The sequence below is a fragment of the Rhinolophus sinicus genome, linkage group LG15 (assembly GCF_036562045.2).
Source record: "Rhinolophus sinicus isolate RSC01 linkage group LG15, ASM3656204v1, whole genome shotgun sequence".
Taxonomy (NCBI): Eukaryota; Metazoa; Chordata; class Mammalia; order Chiroptera; family Rhinolophidae; genus Rhinolophus; species Rhinolophus sinicus.
Genome location: NC_133764.1, coordinates 43649353 through 43670212, shown reverse-complemented (window position 1 = coordinate 43670212; position 20860 = coordinate 43649353). Strand labels below are relative to the sequence as shown.

General features: G+C 54.3%; 1 protein-coding gene across 3 annotated transcripts; it reads left to right on the top strand.

The window, feature by feature from the left end:
* The first annotated feature begins 297 nt into the window (after positions 1 to 297).
* On the top strand, positions 298 to 19554 carry TMEM92 (transmembrane protein 92). Of its 3 annotated transcripts, none has more exons than XM_074319718.1 (7): positions 298 to 457; positions 1001 to 1330; positions 10521 to 11822; positions 15282 to 15307; positions 16155 to 16229; positions 16366 to 16561; positions 16768 to 19554. In XM_074319718.1, the coding sequence occupies exons 3-7, from the start codon at positions 11754 to 11756 to the stop codon at positions 16879 to 16881; spliced, it is 480 nt and encodes a 159-aa protein (XP_074175819.1). In that variant the 5' UTR covers positions 298 to 457; positions 1001 to 1330; positions 10521 to 11753; the 3' UTR covers positions 16882 to 19554. The 3 variants fall into 3 exon arrangements, with proteins under 3 accessions (XP_074175819.1, XP_074175818.1, XP_074175817.1); XM_074319717.1 differs by adding an exon at positions 6322 to 6431 and having other exon boundaries at positions 298 to 1330; XM_074319716.1 differs by having other exon boundaries at positions 298 to 1330.
* The last annotated feature ends 1306 nt before the right edge of the window (positions 19555 to 20860 follow it).

The following is a 20860-nucleotide window of genomic DNA, read 5'->3' as shown; positions in this document are numbered from 1 at the left end:
CCCACCCCAATGCCCCTCACTCTTCCCCAGTCTTTGCACCCTCCTCTTCTCTCCAACATGAAGGCTCATCATCTTTCTAAGGGAAACTTCATGCCATCCCCACCCCATTTGAGTCCTGGTTGCTCTCCCTGGCTCCTGAAATCAGCCCCCTCCACTACCACCCATCACATACACCTCTCATCATAGAATCACCCAGAATTCCCAGAACCTGGGGCAGAAAGGAGCACTTCCCACCATCTGGCCCTTGGGTGACTCACAGCTTTCTCTGATTGAGCAGCCATGGGTTGCCTGGCTCCAGGCCAGCTCCAGGCAAGCCTGGCCCCCCCAGGGCTTATGGCTTAAAGGAGAGCAAAACAGTGACTCTAGCCGACGCATGTAGAGTGAGAAGAGAGGTCCAGAGAAAAAGCTATGGGCATTTAGATCTCGCAGAGAGATCCAAGCAGGCTTCATGGAAGAGGTGACTCTGCATGGGGTCTTGAATGATTAGTAAGATTTGGTCAAGAGGCGAAGGGAGCAAAAGGAATTGCAGGAGGAGGGAAGGTGGTGAGAAAGAGCATGGAGGTAGTAAAGGGGACCCAACATCGGGGCAGCAGCCAATAGGATGGCTGGTGGCCTCAAAGAGTGAGGCCAGAGTGGGCAGGCGGCTGCAAGGTGAAGGGGTCAGATCATGTGGGCCTGGAACTCCAACAGAGAAAGCTTTAGACTTTGTGCACGGCTGCCTTTTGACCAGGGGCTTTGGGATCTGGTGCTGTTTCCTCACTCATTCATTCATTCACTTGGGAAATATCGATTGAGCTCCTACTCTGTGCTCAGCAAGTGCTGAAGATACAGCAAGGGACAGAATAAAGTCCCTGCTATTATAGAGCTAAGCTCCTGGACGAGACACAAATTATAAAGTCGTAAACAAATGAAGACTGAAAATTAAGGTCATGATAGGGGTTGTGAAGAAAATAATGACTGGTCATTTGGAAGTAGAGCCTGTGTCCTGTCTCCCCGTCAGACTGAAGGCTTCCTAAGGACAGAGCCTGACTCTCCTCCATCAGATTGGGTGCCCTGCACCTCCGGCGAAGGACAGAGCCTGGAGCATCTGGGAGCAAGAGCTGAGGTGTCTCAGAAAGCTCCCAGGAACGGCTGCTTCCCCAGCCCAAAGACTCTCCAGCAGGATCTTCTCTGCCCTCATGCTGACCATCACCTTTCCTCTCCAGCCATCATTACTTCTCTCAACCCCTAGTTGCTCCTAGTGCCTGGTGGTGTGAGGAGAGCTGGGGCCCATGACCTGCACCCAGGCCTTGGAGGAGATTGGAAACTGGTCTGCTGCTTGAGGAGGCAGGTACGGAGTCCAGGAGGGCCTCTGAGGGGGGCCCCAGGGGGAGAGGGCAGCCAGGATCTTGGAAAGGATCCACCTTCCCAGCCAGGTCCAAGTGGGAGGGCTTCCCTCTCCCCCTCCCCATCCAATCCTCCACCCCATTAAACCCTTAAATTAACCTCAGCCCCACCCAGAGCAGTAGAGAGTGCCCCAAAAATAAATCCTAAATTACATGCTGCTTGGGGGCAACCACAACTCTCCTTCCTCCCTCTCCAGCAAGCAGACCCACCCTATACGCAATGCTGGGGGGCCTCCCAATGGGCTATTTATATAGCTCCCCTCTTTGCTGTCTGGCCTTGGTGTCCTTGAGCAAGGCCCAGGCAGGCTACACAGCTCTCCTGGGAGTTGGAAACAGATGGGGAGGCTGTGAGAGTCTCTCAGAATTTATAGATCAAATCAGGATGCTTTGGGGCCATGTGAACAATTACAATCAGTAAACCGCATAGATTGGATTGTCCTGGGCACACTGGGCATCTGGGCACCCAGGGATGGACCCGGTCTCCAGCCTTCCAGAGTGCTGCCTGCCCGGGGGGGGGGGGAGAGAGAGAGAGAGAGAGAGAGAGAGAGAGAGAGAGAGAGAGAGAGGAGAGACCTGTTTTCGCCCCTGGTTGCTGAGGGGAGCAGTTCTGAATCCGGGGCACCCCTCCCATGCCACCTGAGCAGAGTGAGTGGGAGAACCCCAGGCACAGGCGGGGAGCTGGACATGGCTATTTTCAGACCATGGACTTAAGCCAAGGACCTCCCTGGACAAAGCCACTGTCCATTCTGGAAACCTGGCTCTAACACTGCGGCTGCTCTCCTCAGGGATTAGAGGGGAGGGGAGGGCAACGGCAAGAGAGAAAAAAAGAGGAGACATGCACCCACAGAGAAGCAGAAATATGGAAAGAGACACCCAGCGATGGACAATGACGGAGTGGGGTGGGGGGAGGAAAGGACGAGGAGGTGCTTCCAGAGCCCCAGGCCTGGTGTTACTCTGTCTCTACCGTGTGGCACCTGTGGGCCTGGATGCCTGCCTACTACCCACTGGCTCCTCGGCCCCTCTCCCTGTCCTCTGGGAGTGTGGGTGAAGGGCCTCCAGCCCTCCCCTGGAGTAAGAAAGAGGCCCCTGCTCCCCGGTGCTCTGCCCCGCTCAGTGCTCCTCCCCCTGCCCCTGGGAGCCTGCTCTACTCCCCCAGAGGCCTGGCCACCACCTGCCCCTCAGGGAAGCTTCACGGGGGCCGAGGGTCCTCCTCTAGCTTGGCTGCCCTATGGGGGTCAGCTGCGAATCCAAAGGGACAGATAAATAGTTGCCCTCCTCTCACTTGGACTCAGCCCAGGGGAGGGTTGGAGAGAGGAGCTAAAAGGGGCAGGGGAGGGAGTGGAAGGGGTAGAGAGGCTGGGAGAGCCTGAGAAGGGGCAGGTCTTCAGGCCTGCGTCCCAGAAGGAGGGACGAAGATGGCCAGGGATGGGGTGGCAGGTGGGTGGTGGTATTGCTTTGTCTGGAGGACCATGGACACATCCAAGCTCATATCTCATGCAGCTGATTTAGGGGATAGGGCTCAGCCCCTCGGGGCTCCACCCACAGACTGAAAAGAGGAACTAGGACAGCAAGAGATGAGCTGAGCCACCACTGAGGAGACATATTTGTACTCACAGTTCTAGGTGCCAAGAACTGTGTTGGAAACCTGGAGGAGAGGTTGCTGTGTGGGGGGTGGGGATAGAGGATTCCACTGGTGCTGCCTGAGAGAGGCAAGGACCTCTGCAGCATGGGGGGGGGGGGTGTCAAGTCACAACATCCTCCCCTTAGAGTTGGTGACATATTGTCTCCTGATTAAACTTGATTATCTGCCTGCTTACTGGGTCCCCGGGACCCCCACCTGCCCAGAAAACACTGTTTATGGGGCCTGGGGCATAAAACCTGTCATTTAACTAGAGGAGGCAACCCAAGCCACAGGCCGGAGCCAAGCCTCTATGGAGAAGCAGTGCCCAGCTCTTGGCAGGCACCAGCCCAGATACTTAGTGCCCTGTTTACCCTGGCATGGGCGGCTGGCACAGGTGGGGCTCTCCAGGGAGCGGCCTGAGGCCTGGCCAGCAGACCCACCTGGAGGCCAAAGAGGAGGCCAGGACAGAGGCTGTGCTGAGCTGGGGGAGAGGTGCACGGAGGGGCATGGAGCCAGCTGCACACCTGGCCCTCACACTGCAGCCCACAGGGCACGATCTCCCAAAGCTCAGCAGCCCCTCGGCTGCCCTGCAAGAGGAAATCACATGGGCCTGAGGCAGCTCTAAGTGTTCCAGAAGCACCCCCTCAGACCCCCTTCCAGGAAGCAGGGAGGTTGGAGATGGAGGAAACTCCAGAACTCTGGAGTCCAGGCCTGTGTGCCCGAATGCCTCCCCATGTCCAAGGGACCTGCGTTCAGCACCCAAAGTCACACGTGAGCCAATCACAGGCCCCCACCCAGAACCAATCACTGTACAGTTGCTGTCTCCATATTCTTTCTCTACCAACAGACCATAGAGATCATACCCCCCCCCGTCGCCACACCCAACATGCACATAATCTTAGACGTGTCAGACGCACAATGCCACACCCATGGGCACACGGAGTCTTCTGCACCCATGCACCCTCCTCCCAGCATCACACCCTCAAAGGGAGCCCGACAGGGGGTCTAACATTTCAGTCCTGAGCTTCTACCTGCCGTTCTGTCTCCGTCCTACCTCCTATCTCCTCTGCCTGCCCCTCTCCTCATTGGCTGCCCCCCACCTTCTGCCCCTTTCTCCAGTCTCTGGGCGACCTCTTAGCTGGGTCCCTTGCCCTGATGTCTCATTCTCTCCTCTCCACATCTGCACATGGTAGGAACCTTGAGGGCTGCACATCTGGGCAGCTCCTGGCAGCTACCACTCCACTGGCTCACAGGTTTGAAGGCACTGGGGGGCCCAGAGGAAGGGGAACAGCAGCTGGCAGTTGCTCAGGACTTTACTTCCCACTGCTCACTATCCCTACCATGGACCTGGACCTCCCACCCCTCCCCATTCCAGGCTGAGTCATCCCCACATCTGGAGCCTCTGCACATCTGGAAGAGCTGAGGCCTGTGCAGACAGCTCCACGTGGACACCCCTCCCCCATAGCGCATGTCACCCCCACCCTCATTAGCAGCTGAGATCTGGTACCTCAACTCCCACCTAGGCCAGACCCTTAGTCAGCTAGTAGGCAGGCAGGCGTCCCAGTGACAGACTCTGTGACAGGACATCCATTGGCCACAGGACCCTCTCCCCAGTAGCAGTAACTGCGGCCCCTCAGTGCCCACCCCACTGGGTGGGCATGGCAGTGCTGGCCTTGGGGGAGGCCAGGCCCCGGACTGGAGGCAGGCAAGCCAGGCGCTGAGGAGGCAGTGGTTTGGCCCAGCAGGCAGAGCGAGTTTATCCTGGCACCTGGCCCTGAAGCCAAACATCCTCCTCTAACCTTGCAGACACATCAAAGCGGCAGGGAAGGGGCCCTTCAGTAGAGGAAACCTGCAGTCCTGGCAGCCTGACAGCCTGGCTCCGGCAGAGGACCACCCTGTCCCACTCGGCAACAGAGGCTCAGGTTGGGCACAGCAGTCCTGGAGGGGGTGGGCAAAAGAGGAATCTCCTACCCATCCCTGTCCCCCACCCCTCCAGTGCTGCAGAGAAGGTGGCCATTTGCCCCGATTAGAGTGGCACAGCTGGCACCAGGACTTACCTGTGGCCCCCAATCCAGGGCTCCCAAACTTGCCACCTCCCACCTTGTAGGCAGCAGAGGCTGGGGGGGGGTGTCACTTTGTGCCCCAGCCTGGAAGGGGAGTGTACGCTAAATTGTAGAGGCACCAACTTCATTCCCCAGGCTCCCTTGTTCAGCAAAGGACCTCCCCATGTGGACGAGGGAGGGGTGAAGAGGATAAGGGGCTTTGGGGTGGGGGGAACGAAACTTTAGAAACTAATAGAAGCTGAAGTGGAGTCGGAAGAGGAGAACTGGGCTGCAAGCCACGGGGCCTCTCTCTGGGGACAGCAGGGGCCGGAGGAGGAAGAGGGGCTGTGAAGCGCTAACAAGGGAAGGAGGAGGTGCTAACAGGGCCACTGGGGTGAGGGGGATCCTGGATCCAGCCTGGTAAAAGCTGGCCTGGCGATAAGGAAGCTGGGGGTGGGGGCGGTGAGTGTGGGCTGCCACATCAGCACAAGAGGCTGAGTTGTGTGCATACACACGTGCACATGTATGTACACACATGCAGACACATTGCACACACCCACACATGTATGCGTGCACACAACTGAAGCCAAGTCTGTCCTCGGCTGGGGGCCAGATGATGTGGCTGCTTAGGGGAGCTATGATTTGTGGAATAATGTGATCTCTGCCTACCTCACTTCTCCCGCCCCTCTCCTCACACTCATTCTTTGCCTGACTCCCAGGTCCCTAAGTGATCAGCGTCAGGGATGTCCCAAAGTGTACCTTTGTCACTTTAGTCTGAGTCCCTCAGACCCTTTAGAGGCTCTCCTCTCAGTATGCCCTGCCCCCAGGGGGGCCACTCTTTCCACTGGCTGCCCTGAACTCCCAGCTTATTTGGGACTGGGAAGTTCTTCTGAAGTCTAACCACAGTTGCCTGTAACATTTGGATCTGAGACAGGAATTCACAGCAGTGTATAGTTGAGCCCCCTCTTAAGGGGCCAACAAGAGCAGAGCTGGAAAGTGGGAGTCCTAGGGGATCCCCAACCCACTTCTTCTCTCTGGCTACAGGGTCCTATCTAGAAGAGTCACAGTGAGGGTGGGAATGGGGCTGCAGAGAGGGAGAGGGGCAGCCTTGGAGAGGAGCCCTAGAGGGAGGGGTCCAGGGCTGGGGGCCTCTCAAGACCCTTAAGCTGGCCTTGGCTAGCCCCTCCCTCCTGAGTCTTAGTGGCTCTGCTCCATCTGCTGCCCCAGACAGCCATAAGCACTAGCCCAACCTGCCCCCTGACTCTACCCACAGCTTCTTGGAGGTGTTTCCCTTTCTACCACTGGCCATGCCCCGGAAACCTACACTTTGGAAGGATAATGGCTCCCAAATGCCGTTTTTGTCTCTGCTAAGCCTCGGGGAAGGTGAGCATTAGTTGAGTTCCTCCAACCCACTCATTAGGATAATAAGCTCCCTGCACCGTTAATTGGCAGGTGGACCACCTCCCTCCACCCTCCTGGCCCACAGTTTGGTGGCTTAGACCTGGAGTCACCTCCAGAAGTCATCTCCCCATCCTCATGCCCCTCACCCTGAGAATGAGTGAGAGGCTGGTGGACTTCAATTTCCAAAGAAATGTTTAGGAAACTCAGACCCCGGTACCACGACCGAGAATTCCTATTGGCAACCCAACATGCATCCCTCCTCCTAGAAGGTGGACAGTGAGCTAAGCATTCCTTGCAGCATGCCCCCTAGGAGTTGCTTGATCTCTAGGGAGCCATCTAACTCACTTAGGGGATATTGTACACTCAGGAGGGGCAGGAAATAGAAGAGGTGGATTCCCCAAACCACACAGCCAGTGGAGATGGGGAGACAGGTCAGTCAGGAACCCCCCCCACAATGAGAGCCCCCCACCAAGGACTTTGGGAATTCATTCCCAATCCTCGTGGAGAAATCTGGTCTCTGACCCCAGGAGGCCTCCAACCAGCTTCAATTCAGTGACAACAGAGCCAGTGTTTACTTGGAACAAAGCACCATGGGGAAATGAAAGCTGAATCAGAACTGGGCCAGCCCCCGCAGCCTGGTGGGAACATTAGGACATGTACACACATCTAGGGATTGAAGCCCAGAGAGAAAGCCTGGGTGAGGGTGAGCAGGAAGGGACAGTCACTTCTTGCAGGAAGATCCAAGCCCTGGAAGCCTTTGTGGAGGAGGGTGGTATTTGAGCTGAACCTTGAAGGATGAGTGAGAATTTGTTAGGTTTCAGGGAGGGGTCTGGAGACAGATGTTCTAAGTGGAGAGAGCTTGCCGAGCTGAGGAAAGGAGGGCAACAGAAAGGGTCGGTGTGTGGCTGGAGAATGTGTGGGCGGTACAGGGAAAGCACATTGCAAATCCAGGTCAGGAAGGGCCCCATAGGTCTTCCTGAGACGGGACTTTACTCAGGCAGATGTGGGGAGTCTCTGGAAGTTAGGGAGCAAGAGAGTGACATGCCCCACCATGGGCAATGGGTAGACTAGGCTGGAGGCCTTACAAAGATGGTTGTGGAGGCAGTGGCAGTGGGGACACCTGTGATAAGCACAGTCCCCAGTCTCCCTGGGCATTCAGCCTGAGGGAGAGGTGGGCACCCACCATGAGGCCGACATAGGGAGTGCTCAGCGAACAGCACGGGGCCTGAAGGAGGGTACAAACCAGGAATAGACGGAATTGCTCAAATGTCCGGTCCCAGCACCACTGTCACATCAGTCCCCTGTGGCCCTGTAGGAGGAATGGTCAATACCAGGTCACCCTGAGGTAGGTCACCAAACCAGCCCTCTCTGACCTAGATCTTGGGTGGAGCCTGGAGCCCTTAATGGACAGTAGAGGGAGCTAGTGAGCTGGGGTTCTAGGGGAACTGGAGCTGGACTTCACTGCCCATCCAGAGGGGGACAGCAGTTCTCAGAGGGAAGCAAGACCCTTAATTCCTTGTCATCTCACTCCGCCTCTATGTGAAATGGAGAGCAGCTCTGGGCCCCTTTCTTCTGGCAGGAATGAAACATTTATTGCATATTATTATCAATTAAACTAACATTTATTTACCATCACTTTATTCCAAATCCCGAGTGGCTTATTTCATCCTCATAATGACCCTATGTGATAAAGAAGCTTCCACCCCACCCTTCACAGATGAGTTTAGAGAGGCACAGAGAAGTTTCGTTTCTTGACTGGCCACACAGCACTCCACAGTTAGCGGCACACTTACCCACATGACACAATACTGTCCCTTCAGGCAGAGCTGGGCTAACGCAGAACATTCTGTTGGCTTTGAAAAGAAAGCTCTCAGCCCAGAGCCATAAGCCATTATGGGTATCAGGGTCCACCACAGTACGGTAGGGGTAGAGGGGGAGGGCTGAGAGGAATAGGACTTAGCCTGGCTCTTCCCCCTCACCCAGGGCCTGGCCCCTTGGGCTGGACTAAGCCAGGCTGCACGAGGACTCCCACCCCAGCCCTGTGAGGATTCCTCCACCCAGAGCAGTCGCTCCCTCCTCTGAGGCTGCCTCTGGGTGTGGGGTCTGGAGACCTGCATGGTTCTTGTCCTGACTCAGTTCCAATGTCTCGTGTGACTTGGCCTTCCCACCCCTCTGAGCTCCAGTTGGCTCCTCTATGAAGGGGCGGGTAGACCAGCTGACCTCCCAGGAACCTTCCAGCTGGGCCCCTGTGGGATGCACAGACAATCAGTTTGTTCTTTAGTGAAAGGGCCGGGAGGTGGCGAGTGAGTATGAAGACATTTGGACTTTGCTGCTCTTGGGAAACCCCAGATGGAATTTGGTGTGGAATCTAGAAGGACCCACTAACTGCCTGAGGTCTCAGGGCCTCCCTGCCCCCTGCATGCCTGAGCACACACATGCGCATACATGCACACACTTCCCTTACGTGGACGGTTGAAGTCCTGCCTCTACACAAGGATAGTCCCCTGTCTGCTCAGTCTAGCACCCCATTTTGCTCCCCATCCACCCACCCACCCATCCTCACCCACCAAAGATGCTGGGGACCTGGGAACCATGATGGATGCTAACAGGGTTTAGAGTTCTTGGCCTGGGCAGGGACCCCCCACCTCCAGGCCTCTCACCCCATCCCCATCTGCAGGAAGGAACATAGAAGGGCAGTTTGGTGTCATGAAAAAAACTGGGGTCCCAGAGGCTCTCTGGACTCTGCCCCATGAGCCTTACTTTCCCATTGGGCAGATGTGGGCCAGTGGGTGGAGTAGCTGTTCTCAAATGTCTGTTCCTATGACGTTTTAGGGATGTGGATAGCGTTGTCAGATTTAACAAATAAAAATACAGGACACCTAGTTAAATTTGAATTTCAGATAAACAACAAATAAATTTTAGTATAAGTATGCCCCAAATATTGCATGGGACATATTCATGCTAAAAATATTATCCATTGTTTATGTGAAATTCAAATATAACTGGGTGTCGTGTATTTTACCTGGCAAACCTAGATAAGTGTCAGGTGGGTGCCAGAGAGCCAGAGGGGACTGATGCCGGCCTCCTGCCTCCTCCTGCCCATCCTCAAAGCACTGGTGCCTGCCTGGTCCCTTTTCCTCAGCCCTCCCAGTCTCTAGTTCCTACCCCTTAAGCCTCTCCATGCCCTCCTCAGCACCCCCATTTCACTCCCCAGGATACCCTCCTCCTCTAAGCTCACCCATCTTCCTCTCCCCTAAAGATCACACCTCTGTAGGGCTCCAGGCCTGGGCAGAGTAGCAGGGGGTACAGTAGAGATTCCCCAGGCAGTGAGGCCAGGGCAGGGGCAGGAGGGCCCTAGAAGCCCAAGTTAGCAATCACTTCACTAAGGAGTCAGCAGAATGGGCACTGCTGGGAGAAGGCTCCAGCACTGTCTGGGTTAGGTCCCCCTTAGCAGAGGGGCAGGCTGAGTTCACAGCCAACAAGCAGGAGAGGAGGGAAAAGGTGTCCCTACCCCACGCACATTCACATTTCACCAGGAAATGCGAACAGAGAGGGCATTCTCTAGGGCCAGACCCCAATTCCACTTGGATCAGGAGACTGGAAGATTCTGTCCTTAGGGGCTGAAAAGGGCCAAGAGATAATGAGAAACAGAGGGAGGGAAAGGAAGGGGGGGAGAGAGACCAGGGAGAGATATACCAGGAGAGAGAGATCAAGAAGTCAGTGACTAAAACACATAGAGGCAGGAAGACACAGGACCAAACCAGAGGCAGGGAAATGGAAACAGAGAGAAAACCAGACTCCTCGACTGAGACAAACAGATTAAGGAAGAAACGAGAAACAGAGGGGCACACAGAAACATGGAGATAAACCGCGTGGAGGAAGACATGGGGAGAAACTGAAACAGGAAGACAGACTGAGAGAAATGCGAAGATAAGGAGAGGCTAAACGTAAGACAGAGATAACAGTACTGGGGGAGATGAGAAACGGGAATAAAGAGAAAGCGGTGAGAACGAGGAAAAGGAGCCAGAGGAGACCGCTGTCCTGTCATGCTAACTTGTGGATGTTTTTCAGTGGCAAAGTCAGATTTGAGACACAGCAGGAGACGTCGGACAACCTAAGAACTGAGCATCTCCGGGAGCCCTCCCTCTTTCCTCAGGCCAGGAAGTAGCACCCCACCCACCAATCTCCATTGCGCCCCCTCCCCAGGCATCCCGGCTCCATCTCTCCAACTCCGGCACGGCTTCCACATGTCTCATCCGTGTTTGGGCGTCTGGCTCTCATGCTGAGCCTATCACCCTCCGAGAGGGCCTCCCACCCCGCCCACCAGGCAGCTTCCCCAAGAGAAAGCTTGGGGAGACCCAGCCCAAGGTCCCAGCCCTGCGCCCCTCGCTCCAGAGGAATCCCGCGTTGGGCGATGCTGCCACCTGCCGGCGGAACTCTGGAAGTACAGCGCGCCTCGAGGGCAGGGGCGCGGCCGCTGAAGGTCGGAATCCAGCCCCTCCCGGCTGGAATCGCCTCCGCGGGGTCTTTCCAGGAATCCGGAGGGGCCTCCTCGACCGCGCGGAAACTCGCCTGGCTGCCGCCGTGCCCCACTTCGGACACCGGGGCAAGTCTCTGAACCCTGGGGCCTTAATTGCCACTGTAGTCAAAAAGAGGAAGTGTACCAACACCTCTTCCCAGCATTTCAAGGGAGGCGGTGGGGGGTGGGGTGCGGAGGTACACGAATGTACCCGTGCTGTGGTCCTGGTTCTCCTTATCAAGAAATCAGCCAGGCCTCCCCTCCCTCTCTTCTTGGCCAAAAAACAAAAAACAAACAAAAATTGTGGGTGTGTGTGACACCTCCCCCCATGCAAACTCCTCAGTCCATCTCAAGACCTTCGCTTCCCCTCTCCCTCAACCTCTGCCCCCAAGAAGATTAAGGGGGAAGCTAGTTCCAGTGGTCCGGCTCCCTCTGCCTGCATCCTCTCTCCCTCCGCCCGGCACAGCACTCCCTCCCTTAAACCTGGGACCACTTAGGGGTGGAGTAGTAGTTGGGGGTTGGGAAGGGGTAGCTTAGCAGTCTAGAACTGACCCCACAATTTTTATCAATTAATCTATGCTACTTCCCAATTCCCAAAACCCAACCCCGACCTCTTACCGTCCTTTTCCCTCCTCCTCGCTACTCCAAGTCCGGCCCATCCCGGTGCATAAGCTCCGCCCCCATCCTGAGGCGGGCCCCATAGGTGGAGAGCTGTGGGAAAGGTTGCGGCCCCGCCTCTCCCCTCCTCTCCTTACACACGGAAGCTCAGTGGCCCCCAAGCAAGGATGTCCGATGCCTGGGTCCTCCGCCTGGTAACCACCTTGCTGCTCGGCCTTCTGGCCGGTCTCCAACAGGTGAGCGCTCGGGAGGTAAAGCTGTAGAACTTTCAGAGCCCTCCCCGTGTGGGTCAGGGGCCTGCTTCTGGAGCCGGGTCGCCACCTTCCATTGTTAGGATTTCCTCGTGACCACACGCTATTAGCAACTTCCTTTCTCATTTTGCTGGGGAGATGGAGGGGGGTGGGCAGCGGAGGGAGGCCCTGAAAAGGCCAAAGTTCCTTTAGCCTGGGGGGACTGTGTAATGACACTGGCTCTCGCCCACCACCATCTGACACCTAGTGTCTCTCTGTGAGTGGGGACTTCGACCCTCACGTTAGCTTTGACTAGTCCTTCCCACTCCTTCCCGCTGCGTCAGAAAGTGGGGACTATCTGAGACTGAGGTCTGGACGCCTGGCCAGCTTGTCTTCCCAGCTCTGTTCCTCCAGTGCTGGTGACCTTGGGGAAGGCCTGGCCCTCTCTGGACTGTGTTTATTTACTTGTGCCCTAGGGGAGAGGAGGCTCCTTAGTCCCTTTCTAGCAGGAGGGGTAGGATTTGATCTGGCTGGGGTGACCTCTGAAATTGGTGATTCTGACAGTGGGCAGGCATGCCCTCTTTTCTCCCTCCCCCAGTGATGGGGCAGTTCTATCCAGTCCCAAAGTGGAAGATTATCCTGGAACCGGACGTGAGTCTTGAACACAGAGTTTTAAACTTCTGTTTAAGATCTAGGGGAGGTCCCAGGCTGGCTCCCCATGTTCACACGACTGTGCTGACGGTCAGCGTGGCTCTGCTCCTGAAGCCCTAGTTCTTCTCAATCACTTGCCCGTCAGTTTGTGGCAGCACTAGGCTGAGCGTCCTCTTGTTAATTCCTCCCCACAAGTCCAGGGGGCAGGCGCTGCCGATATCCCCAATTCACCCGAAGTACAGTCATGCACCACTTAACAATGGGGGTGCTTTCTGAGAAATGCCTCATTAGGTGATTTCGTGTGCGAACGTGGAGAGCACTTACACAAACCTAAATGGTGTTGCCTACTGCACACCTAGGCCGGATGGTGTCGTCTGTTGCTCCTAGGCTACAAGGCTGGACAGCAGGGTTACTAGAGGGGTACTGTACTAAACCCTGTAGGCAACTATAACACAATGGTAAGTGTTTGTGTATCTAAACATAGAAAAGGTGCAGTGTAAATATGGTATAAAAGATTTAAAAAAAGGGTATACCTGTATGGGGCACTTACCGTGAATGGAGCTTGCAGGATGGGAAATTACTCAGCGTGAGTGAGTGATGAGTGAATGTGAAGGCCTTAACTGTCCACTATTTTAGACTTTTATAAACACTGTACACTTAGGCGACACTCGATTTATAAAACAACAAAAGATTAAATCAAGCACAAGAGAAAATGCAGTCAAGAGACACGGTAAACATGAGATGTATGAGACTGCTCTGGCATAATACGGCTACTGTTTTACAGCAAACTTTTTATTATAAGTAGAAAGAGTCGCTCTAAAATAATGATAAAAAGTATAGTATAATAAATACCAGTAACATAGTCATTTATTATTATCAATTATTACATACTGTAAATAATATGTGCTGTACTTTCATACGGCTGGCAGTGTAGCATCACCACAAACGCGTGAGTACTGCTTTGCAACATAGCGTTGTGATGGCTATAACCTCACTAGATGATAGGGATAGTTCAGCTCCATTATAATCTTATGGCGCTGCATATGCTGTCTATTGTTGAGCAAAATGTGGTTATGCAGCACGTGCCTGTAAGCTGAGGTTCCCCAAGATCATCCTGACAGTTGGAAACACTCAGGCTCTGGACCAGCTCAGACAAGACTGCCCCCTTGGCGTGATGGGGAAAGAGAATCTAGGAGAAGATCTGCTAACCCTTCCAAACAGGAACTCAATACTAACTTATTCAACTTGTTCATATCTGTCCTGCTTAGCTGGGGGTGAGGAGAGGGAGGAGGGACAGGGTCTGGGATCTGAGGGAAAAGGGGTGGCCGCTGAGTGCCTGGACCCCTTGGTCTGTCCCCAACTCTGCAGTGGCCCCTCTATGCTGTGTGGCCCTCACATTCTCTGAGCCAACCTGCCCCGAAGGTTGGTCCAGAGAGGGCCAACTCCAGTCCCCAACTTGCTGCTCCAGTCCCCACGGGGCACGGCTTGTGAGAAGCAGGTACTCATATGGGGCTGAACACGGAAAGGGGAAATCAGTGTAACTGCTATTGCCTGTCATTGGTATTCCTAGCTTTACTGTTTGTTGTTGTCATTAGCAATTGAAATGTTACTGCATTATTTCCAGAAAAGGTATAAAGAGTGGGTAGTCTCACCAAAATTGGCTTCTTACTCGAGTCCTGGTTGTTTGCCCCCAGGAGGCTGGATGACAGATACCCTCCCATTCCCCACTGTGTTCCCACCCCCGCATTTCTCCTCCCCCACCCCCCACCCCCACACACACAGTCTGGGAGAGGTCCGGAAGAAATGAAACTAAGTAACCAATGAATGCTCTTTCATTCAGTCTGCCAATACTGTGACTGTTTGGTTCTCAACAGTGATGAAACAGACCAGAATCCCTCCCCTGTGGAGTTTACATTCTTGGAGACAGATGATTAACAAGATAATGGGAACTATGTCATGGGTTAGATGTTGATAAAAGCTAGGCAGAAAAATTAAGCACAGTGAGGGGAAGGGGAGTGCTTTGAGGCAGTAGATGTAATTTTTAAATATGATGGTCAGAGAGGGAGGTGCTGGAGCTAGCCTTGCAGATACCTGGGGGAAGCATGTTCTGAGCAGGGCTTATACACGGAACTGCTACCTGTTGATTTGATTAAATTCTTGACAGGTGCCCCTCAGAACTAGTGCAGAAGAGGTGGGGAGGGAGGAGCAAGTTCCAGAGAGGAGGATCCAGGCAGCTTCACAGAGCGAGGATCCCCCCAGGGAGGGATCTGAAGGATGAAATGGGGTTCAGCAGACCATGAAACATGGGGAAGAGGGCCTGCCCCTGCACGCAGGTGTAACAGCCAGGTGTGTTCAGGGAACTCCCAGTGGGTGTGTGTGCAAGAGGGCGACGGGAGAGGTGCTAAGGCTGGTTGCTGGGGGTCTGGGATCCAGGGGGCCTGAAGGGGGTTCCCAGCAAGGTTGCCAGTGACCAGACACATGGAGTAGGAACTTGCCTGCAGTGCAGGGGGTGACCTGGGAGGGCAGGACGGGATTTGCTGGCATCCTGGAATGTAGTTGACAGAAGGTTTACAGACCTGGGGAGGACAGACTGTGGTGTACGGAGGGGTGTGGTAAGGAGAAGCAGGAGGGCTGGGGGCCTCCAGGTGGCAGCTGGGGCTCCTAGTACTGACCTGGGGAACATGGTGGAGTGAGGTGGAGAGCAGGCTTGGGGAAGATGCTGATCTACTGGGGACCTGTCGGCATCTAGGCAGCATCTGGGTGGAGACCACCCCCAACTTATGACCCCTAACCTCTGCCTCTGTTCTTCCACAGACTGCAGCCAGATGTGGCCTCTTCCTGTAAGTCTGGGGTTTGGGCTATAATTTGCAATCTGGGGAGGAGACACCCCAAATCCTTCCCTGCCTGCCTTCATGGAAAGGGGGCACCTCATCCATCATCCTTACCCACTCTCCTTCTAGCCAGAAACCATCCCCCCCACTCCCCCACCCAGAGAAGGAGACTCTGCTGCTTCCTCTCCCCACCAGCCACCCCAAGGGCAGTTTTATACTTCTGGGCCATGTGAAGCCTAAACCCCCCTCCTTCTTACTATATGTAGTCAGGCCATCTCCCCTCTGAGGAGACCCCTGGGAGGTGGGGAACAGTGTACGACGTTAATATATCAATGCCAGAAAGCCTGAGCACAATATGGGGTGGGGGGCTCAGGGGCATGCTTCTCTGGGAAGAAGAGTATTTCTGCCAAGTCAGCATTGGATGTGCTGGGAACACCCTCTCCTTCCCCCGTCCTACTCTGTGCTGTGGGTACCAGCAAGGACTCGCTCCTCCTCGTGTTAGCTCCTGGATACTCTCCAGTGCCCCATAGGGTGATGTAGCCACTACAACACTCAATCCCCACACCTGTCCAGTGAGGCTGACATGACATTCGTCATACCCATTTTATAGATGAGAAAAGTGAAGCCCAGTAGGAACATAACTTGGTACAAGTGCACAAGCCACTAGTGAGGTGGGCCTGGAACTCAGGTTCTGATCCCGGTCCCAGGTTCATCCCACTGAGCCCAGAGGTGTCCCCTATCCTCAACTCGCTAGGGCTATGGCTTATGCCCTGAATATATGGGTGCGTTTTGGGGAGGCTGGCATCCTTCTGCCTCCCCACTGTGGTACCAACAGCCTCTCTGCCTCCATCCCCAGTAACTGCCCCAAAGGATTCAAATGCTGCGGTGACAGGTGCTGCCAGGAGTACGAGCTCTTCTCTGGCCTCTTGAGGTGAGCCCCCCAAGGGGCCTGGTCCACACAGGCCGGGACTGGACTTCCTGCCCTGGGGGTTGGTGTAGGTCATGGGAGGGAGAGAGATGCTGTGGGAATGGCCTGGCCTGTCAGCCTGACGTGGTTCTCACCCCAGGATCTTTCTCATCGTCTTCCTGATCGTCATGCCCATCTTGTGCATCTGCGGCCTGACTAAGCGCTTCTGTCGCAAGTGCAGAGAGCAGGAACAGGACCCCCCGATGGATCATGAAGGGCCCCCGGAATGGCCCTCCATTGCCCCCGCAGAGAGAGTCACGGGACCCACCCCTGAACCCCCACCCTCCTACAGCGAGGTGGGTATCAATTCCAATTCCTGCTCTACTTGGCCTTCTGTCTGTACCTCCCTATTGTCCCAATTTTTAGAGCCACAGGGACAGTGGAGGGCCTCCTTACCTCAGGGAGGGCTCTGCAGCCAGCATTACGTCACTTCTGTCCCTGGTGCTGGTGATGGCCAGTGCTAGGTCCTAAGAAACCTCTGTGTCCCCTCCTTTCCCTGCAGATTATTCTGAAGCCCGTCCTGAGTCTGCCTCCCACCGAGCCACCCCCTCCCTACAGCTTCAGGCCTGAAGAATATTCTGGAGTCCACAGGGCCGTAGACAACCCAGCCTTCTAAGCCCCCTCCTGCGTGGAATCCTGCCTCAGCCACCACCTCCTCAACACCTCCTGGATCAAGCCAGAGACACCTGGGGTCTCTAGCATGCCCCTACCTATCCTGTCACATCTCTGGCCATTCTTGGCTTTAACTTATTGCTTTTCCTGCCCCCGTTCCACCCCCGCCGTCTCTCTTGCCCCAAGGGCTGGGCTGGAGCAGCAGTGTCCATCCATTCCCTCGCCACCCGCAGTCCAAGTCTGAGGCTGACAATAGGAAAATGTCAACAGTTGGAGGTGCTGGAGAGTAGAATGGGGTACTCTGAGGACCGTTTATGGAGGCATGCAAAGCTTCACTGAACAGCCAATTCTGAGATGAAGGGTACTGCTATACCACGGAAGATCGGACTACAAGTCCATCATTTATTATTACAGAGAAAAGGCACGTGGCAGAGCAATAGCCTGTGATTTCCCTGAGCTCTGAGCCCCCTTTGCTTTTGCCCAAATAGAGAAGACCCCATTTGACCTTCACCTACCTTCTTCTGCCCTCCGACACTCACCAAATTTTAGCTGATTGTTGCTGAAAGTCTGCCTCTGGCTGTGTGGGGAGGTGAGCCCATGGGGGACTAGAAGGGAGGGGGGGGTCGTCACTGTGCCCACCATTGGTGAGTCCTTTGGGCTGACAGTGTGTTGACAATGAGCATAAGGGGACAGTACATCCCTGGACCACCCTCTGGGAGAGGATCTTTACAGATGCTTTCACCTCCAGTCCCTTGAGATCTCTGGGTGGTAAAGAGCCTGGACAGAGAGATGGCATGGGGTAGGAGTGACTGTTGCGTTTTCCCCACCCCATCCTCCCATTGCTGTCGGGGATAGACAGCGCTCAGCTCTCTTACTCTCACCATGGGGGAGGGGAGTGGGGAACATAGCCATCTGTCGGGCAGGGCCTCTGGAGACCTTGATCAGCCCCACCTTGGATTCTCCTGGAGGGAGGAGAGGTGAGGACAGGTCCAAGCTTTTCTTCCCGTCTTGTGTGATTCTGGGGCACCACCACCTCAGCCCCATCTGCTAACCCCTAAGAGGAAAGAAGCATTCACCATTGCAGCATAGCGTCTTCCCAGGGAATCAGTCCCATGGGAGCCTGCAGCAGAGCATGGAGCTGAGAGCCTGGCATGGGGCATGCAGGGTGAGAGAGACCCCCCCAAGCCAGTGTCTCGGGGGTCAGGCAGAGCTGGGCTCCTTTGTGCTCTGACCCCCTCCCTGCCTTTGCACTGTTCCCCTGCAGCCATGAATGCTGGCCTTCCTCCCCAGATAGAGGGCACAGCAGCAACGCTGGCCAAAGCTCCTGGGAGGATTAGAGATAACACTGGCCCTGGTATGCTGGCCAGGATGGCACCTCCAAGCCTCTCAGTAACACCTAGCCTTGGGGTATCAAGACCCAGGCAGGTGTCAGGGCCAGGGGTGCAGGGGATGGCACAGCCAGCCCCAAAGATTTCAGGAACCTGGCTGTCTGGCTGAGAGTTCCTGCTGCAGACAGGACCCCAGAGGGAAAACATTGGTTACCGACCACATAGTGCCAGAGTTGGCAGTAGAATGAGCCCTGCCATAGGAAGTTTCCCTTCTATCTCAGGGATTGATAAGGGAAGGAGCAGAAGGAAGATGTGTGGGTGCTTTGTGTAAACCTGGCTACTCCAATGAGAGAAGCCCCAGAGCTGGTATCGCCCTTGGGTATACGCCCACCCCAGGGAGCATGTTAAGCAGTGAGCTTTGCAGACCTGGAGGAGGAGGCCACCCTCAGCCTGGACGCTGCCTGCCTTTCATCAAAGAGGACATGGGGCCTTTAAATCTTCCCAGCAGCAGCAGAGTGGCCTGGAGGAAAGGGATCATTGCAAAGCCAAGTGTTGCTGGGACCTGGTGGCAGAAATGGCTAGTTCTGTGGCTCTGTGTTCACTGTTGGAGGGAGTGGACATAGTGTAAGCTTCCTCGAGGGCACACGTGCAGTAGCCATTCATGCCGCAGGTATTTACAAAGATCCTACTATGTTTCTGGCACCATGCCTGGCACTGGGCAGCCATTAAAATTTAAAATGCACGTGACGCAGCCATTCCACTTTTAGGAATATTCTTCATAAATGCTCATGCAAAAGAGCTCAAAGAGACATCCATTGCAGCCTTCTAGCTGAGGGTAAATGAAAACACCCTAAATGTCCATTGACAGGAACCTGTTAACTATACCAGGTCCATCCATATTGTGAACACTGCGCAGCCTCTAGAAAGAATGGAGTTGGATCTGAAACACCGACCTGGCACAGTGTCCATCATTTATTATTATAGAGAAAAGGCAAGTGGCAGAACAATAGCCTATGATCTCAGTTTATAAATATAGACCACATCATACATAATGTATATAAATATGTATATGTATGTATGTGTGTATATTTTTCCCTTTGCAAGTGTATAGACAAGATCTAGAAGGATATGACCCAAACCACACAAACCACTTTTTTTTTTTTTAACACTATACTTTCAACAGTGGTTGGCACTGTGGGGTGGAGGGATGGCAGTAGCCAGTTGTAAGGAAGTTTTTTATTTTGTATGGTTTGTCATTGTTTGTATTTTTTTTGTTTTACCACAAGCTAGCATGGCTTTGGCAAATGTAAAAAAGGTTTCTTTACAAAATAAAAATAAAATAAAAAATAAAAAAGATTTATTTAATGGAAAATACAGCCGCTTTAGAAGCTTTAGAAGACTCATCTTGGGAACTTTGATCGATGACAGTTCATGTGTTATCGGCCCTGCTATGCGGACCAGGCTAGATGACTCAAGACTTGTGGTATATACACATGATGTGTATGCGACCCAGGGAATGGCTACTTGATGGACATGGGAAAGCCTAGACGCCCGCCAGACATGTGAGGACATGTAATGCCTGTATGTCAAACCCATGCACGACTGACTGATGGTGTATATAAGATGGCTGGCTGGTTGGGTGGGTGGATAAATACTTTCAAAGTGACTGAGAATTCATCCCTTTTGCTTGGTGTAGCAGCTCAAACCCAAAGAATGAATAATGAAAGATGGACTCGAATGAGTGAATGAATGAATGAGTGAGTGAGTGAGAGTGAATGAATGAACAAATGTGAAGGCCTGCCGCCAGACATGTGTAAAGATACAACTTTGTTAACAAGAAGGCACTCCTTGTGCCTGTGGACATGAACTTCTATCTGCAGAGGACTCCCCAGACGGCTGGAGAATGCAGGAAACACCGTGAGGCAGGGGGCATGCTGGGCCGGGGGGGGGGGAACCTCATGGTCCAGGGACCGAGTGAGGAGGAGGAGACAGCTCTGCTGCAGTGGGAAGTGGGGAGCAGGGTGACAGCAACAAGAACCTCAGCCCCGGGGACTGCGATTGAGAACTCCAGCTTCCAACACTGCAGTGTCTGCCCCCGACATCTCCAGGTCTCAGTTTCTCCGTTTGTACAATGAAGAGGTTTGCCCCTTCCAGCTCTGGTAGGATGTCGCGCTCTGTCTCCCAGGTTGGGCGGGACTAAGGAGGTAAGAGCGTTCAGAGAACCTTGACTCCTACGGCCTTTTCTCCACCCCACCTCAGCCACACATTCACATGGATATACCTGATATTGTCACCCCGGTAACCTCCAACTTCCCACACCCTGAATATCACCTCCTATTCTTCCCGCTCAGGTACTGTATTCACCGCGTGCCAGCAATTCCCTGAGCCCACGGACACGTCCAACCCATTGGCCTCAGCCCTTCTGCAGCGCCCTCAGTCAGGTCCTCTCTGCCCTCCTTGTCCAGCTTGGGATCCTTGACCCACCCTGAGAATCACTGTTCTGCATGTAACTGGTTTACCCTTTCTCCATCCATCATACTCACCGGGCAAAACCCCAGACTCTGGTCGGAACCAGCTTTTGCTCAAGAACCAGCACAACCTGTGCAGTTGGACTCAATTCAAAATCAAAACTAAATCTCAAGCAGGCCCCCAACT

Coding starts and splice junctions, on each gene's coding strand:
- TMEM92 (XM_074319718.1), top strand. CDS start 11,754: ATGTCCGATGCCTGGGTCCTCCGCCTGGTAACCACCTTGCTGCTCGGC. Junction 15,308..16,154: donor GCCAGATGTGGCCTCTTCCT/GTAAGTCTGGGG, acceptor CTCCATCCCCAG/TAACTGCCCCAAAGGATTCA. Junction 16,230..16,365: donor CTCTTCTCTGGCCTCTTGAG/GTGAGCCCCCCA, acceptor TTCTCACCCCAG/GATCTTTCTCATCGTCTTCC.